General features: G+C 41.3%; 1 protein-coding gene across 1 annotated transcript; it reads right to left on the bottom strand.

Annotated features, from left to right (window-relative positions):
* Positions 1-3,518: 3,518 nt before the first annotated feature.
* LOC136491769 (uncharacterized) lies at positions 3,519-3,878 on the bottom strand. The gene has a single exon (XM_066488007.1). It carries the CDS (start codon positions 3,876-3,878, stop codon positions 3,519-3,521), a length of 360 nt encoding a protein of 119 aa, XP_066344104.1.
* Positions 3,879-4,482: the final 604 nt, after the last annotated feature.

Here is a 4,482-nt window from a genome sequence, read left to right as displayed (position 1 = left end):
ATGTTTTTCTCTTACAACAAACCACAGACATCGTTATGCATCGTAGTCCACAAAAATGGTGCACACATGTAAGGTCTTTGTTATCGTATACGTAACTTATTTCTAATTTTTTGTAATTTTTTGATGTATTTCATTACTATCTAAATAAATATATCGTTCTTGTTAAAACTTTACCACCGTAGTATCTAAATAAATATATCCTTTACATATATGCACCTTCACTATCAGTTCTATTTAGAAACCGACAGTGATAGCCACCTTCACTGTCGGTTCTATTTAAAAACCAGCAGTGATGTCCATGCCCCCTATATAAAATAAACTGTCGGCAACATACGTCGATCCTACCCACCCACAAACTCTCTCAGTCTTATTTCTCACGTTTCACTCTCACTTCTCAAGACATCCACTCTCTCTACATGATTTGGTCATGACTTCTGTATTTTTCAATGGTATTGATATGTTGTCTTCTCCAATATTCTATCTATATTTATTTGATCTATATTTATATTCATGTTTCTTTGCATTCTACATTTATATATATTCTTATTCTTTGCATTTGATCTATATTTAATTATGTTGTCACATTTTACTTGGAAGAATTTTTTTATGCATATATTTTATGTTCATATTTTTTTTATATTTTATCGATTAGGTGGTATGAACAACGGACCTCCCCAACCACAAGAACCAGGTTTCCACCCTAGTGATGAGCCATTCGTTCCTAATGTGGCCATTTCATGGTTCCCTGTTCTATCTATTGTATGAAATATTTTCTAACATCTTTTGTTTTTTGATGCTAACAAATAAGTGTAATTAGTTTAATATCATTGTTGCATGCATATATGTCGCATACTATATCCCCAATAGATTGGCTGCGAACAGCACTTAGCTGGTTCTTTATCTCGAACATCGTCGAGAACACGACATCTAATGCAAGTGGTCGGCTATGGACGTGTGAACTCAATTTTTTTATCCCTGTGAGGGGTTCAAATCATCGAAACCATATCCACGGGACGGGAATACAGAGCCCAGACATGATAAGCACCCAATTAAGTGTCGTGCGCATCTGTTTAGAGGCACTTCGACGTATTTGCTATGATGTGCCTGATTTCTCGCACTTCAAGGCACTTGCTTTGAATGTTGGTGATATCCCTGTCCCGCAAGCAAGTGAATGGTTTGCAAGCTACAACCATGCAGATATGGTAAAATGGTCACTTATACATGAGTCGTGGTTATTTGTTATTTATTATTATAATAACATTCTCTATTTTTTTTTCTCTACATGCAGATTACGCTACAGGACCTTACCTATGCTGTATATGGCTTGTGGGTGTTCTAGACCATGCTATGGAGCAACTAAGGTACGATTGGGACTTCTGTAATGGAAACCTCGGCTAGCTCACTATAGAAGAACGCTAATACTGCATAAGGATTACTAACAGGGGCAGTGGTCGTTCAGTAGGTTACATCTATGACCGACCATTCTTTCGGTATTGTGAGGCACGAGAGAGTGCACTCATACGGGCATTGGACTTCATATATGGCTACAGAGGAATGTTAGTGTGCGTGGCCCGATCGATCCTGGCAGTGATTCTGATAGTAATTAATGTTTATTTAGCTAGGTTTTCAAGGTCATAGTTTAATTGGGTTCTAATTTTAATATGTACGGCTTTGTGTGTTTAATTATTGTCATGCATGTAATTCGTGTAACATTTGTTGAGCAATTTGAAATATACATTCCGGCGTCGTATTGGTCTCAACATTATTCATAGGCTTGCGTGTGCCACGTGTGAAGGAAACACCAAGTTTTGGATTTTCCGGAGATGGTTTGCTACTTTCTGAGGTTTAATTGAATTTCCGCGCGACGAGATCGTTTAATTATAGGTTGAACTGAGTCTACCCACGAAAAGATTCGGAATGGTGCCAAACTTTTACACAGGATCTAATGTGCCCTAGGGATAAGAATTTTATAGAGGTGGATGAAAAAAATCTATTGGGTCCAAGATGAAATTCATCCTCTTTTGTCTCATTCAGCACACAGAAAAATATAATTAATAAAAAAATAAATAGAAAAACCTAAGATCCTGTGTGGGATCTTAATTTGGGTGTACAAGCTTGCCAAAAAAATTTTAAGTCATTTCGACATAGGCGGAGTATACATGCTTCACAAAGGTACATGTGCCCTTTCATCGAACCATGACTATACACATAGGTTATCAAGGTTTCTGTGGTTCATATGCATCCTGGTGTTGTATTGGTCTCAAACTTTTTGTTAGGCTTGCACGTGCCATGTGTGAAGGAAACACCAAGTTTTAGATTTTTTGGAGATGATTTGCTACTTTCTGAGGTTTAATTGAATTTCCGCGTGACGAGACCGTTTAATTATAGGTTGAACTGAGTCTACCCACGAAAAGATCTGTAATTGTGTCAAACTTTTACACAGGATCTAATGTGCCCTAGGGATAAGAATTTTGTGGAGGTGGATGAAAAAATCTATTGGGTCCAAGATGAAATTCATCCTCTTTTGTCTCATTCAGCACATAGAAAAATATAATTAATAAAAAAATAATTAGAAAAACCTAAGATCCTGTGTGGAATCTTAATTTGGGTGTACAAGCTTGCCAAAAATTTCAAGTCATTTCGACATAGGAATACATATGCTTCTATTTATTCAGTATATAAAAGAAATTTTTTAATATATATAAACATCACTGTCGGTTTTAAAAAAATCGACAATGATGAGAAAAAACCAACAGTGATGCTTGTTATCACTGTCGGTTTATTTTGAAAACTGGCAGTGATATATAAAAAATTAAAAAATAATTGTGCCAGCCCTCGGGTCTCGGGCTACAGAGTTTAGACACTTAACCGCTGCGCTAGTATAGGATGTGTGCCAAGGCTTAATAAATTATAAAATTAAACCAAAAAAATTGGGCCATCCAGGATTCGAACACGGGTATCGGGGGCTAAGTTGCGGGGTCTCAACCGTTGAGCCAATAGGAGGTATTCGAAAGAAGTGGAAAAGATAAGTTACTTATTCTGTAACCCCTACACATAAATCACTACCGGTTTAAAGAATGGCCCGACAATGATGTACCCCCATCACTGTCGGTTCCTACTTACAACACGGTTTTCCTGACAGATGACAAACATGCCGCAACACGGTATTATCTAGAAGTGCAACAGTCCTGTTGGCCCCCTCGATCTCCGGTACATAGCATATCATATACTACGGTCTTCGTGACAATGAGACAACGACCAAGATGCATCATCACATACAATCCAAGGGACGATGTAAGCAAAACGAGGTCATACAATGCAACATCCAATATTTAAGCAAATAAAATGAGGTCATGCAATGCAAGTATCAACCCAAGGTGATGATGATCAAACAAAGGATTCGACGACACAGTTTTTTAGTACCAGTAAATTATTACATCGACCTAAGACATAGGTTAATCACTAGTGCTACCGCATGCATCGTCCCCCTGCTGTTGGTGCTCCTCTTCGCGCTTCTTTCATCGCTCAGCCCTGTGTCGACGCCGTTCCGCGTCCATCGTGAGACGCCGCTCCATCTCCTCCTCCTGGCGGCGGCGCTCCTCCTCCTCGCAGCGGCGCTCCTCCTCCTCCTCACAGTGACGCTCCTCCTCCTTAGAGATCTCAATGATGCGCTTTAGGAGGTAGTTGTCAGTCTCCTTCTGTGTGATGGCACAGAGGTGCCGGTCCTCCTCCTCCTTCCGAGCCATCTCCAATGAGTTGAAGACGACCTCCTCCACCAGAAGAGGTTCCGGTTCCTCCTCCGATGCGGTCTCACGGTTTGTATCATCCTCGAGGTTCACCTCGAGGTCCGATTCGGACGACAGCGTCGATGGAGGCATCGGGGGGCGATGTGAGGACGACGGGTTTAGCATCGCCCATGTTGTCTTCAAGCGGCAAGGCATTATGGCGGCGGGTCGAGGGCCGGGGCGAGGTGTGCGTGGGAATGGTGCTTCGCTTTCTTGACGAGCAGTGGTGCAATGGTGGTCGACTGTGCATGGGGGCCTGGCTTATATATAGGCATGTAGGTGGGTGGAACTGATCACAATGCAATAACTCGCACCCCTCGGAAGATGGAGCGCGCTTGCGTTGGGAACCAGCGCAAACAGCCGATGGACTCCTAGGTAAACGCGGCGTCTCTTCGTGGGGAGCTAAAGGGCCACGACCAGTCCAAGGATCGGGTAAAACAACGGCTCTTCATGGGAACCACACGACCACCGTGGCCAGGGAGTTGAAGGGCCTACGCGCAAAGTAGGGACAGATAATCACTCAAAGGAATAAATTCCTTCAAACTTTCTGAAATCAGGTGATAGCTCAATGGTTTGTCCGCTGCTCTGGAACTTGTAGGCTTCAGTTCGATTCAGGGATGCAACACATTTATTTTATCTTTTTGACCTTTAGACTGCTTAATAAATTATAAAATTAAACCAAAAAAATTGGGCCGTC

This window comes from Miscanthus floridulus, chromosome 11, assembly GCF_019320115.1.
Source record: "Miscanthus floridulus cultivar M001 chromosome 11, ASM1932011v1, whole genome shotgun sequence".
Classification (NCBI taxonomy): domain Eukaryota; kingdom Viridiplantae; phylum Streptophyta; class Magnoliopsida; order Poales; family Poaceae; genus Miscanthus; species Miscanthus floridulus.
The sequence above is the reverse complement of the archived record's forward strand: the minus strand, read 5'-3'. Positions and strand labels throughout refer to the sequence as shown.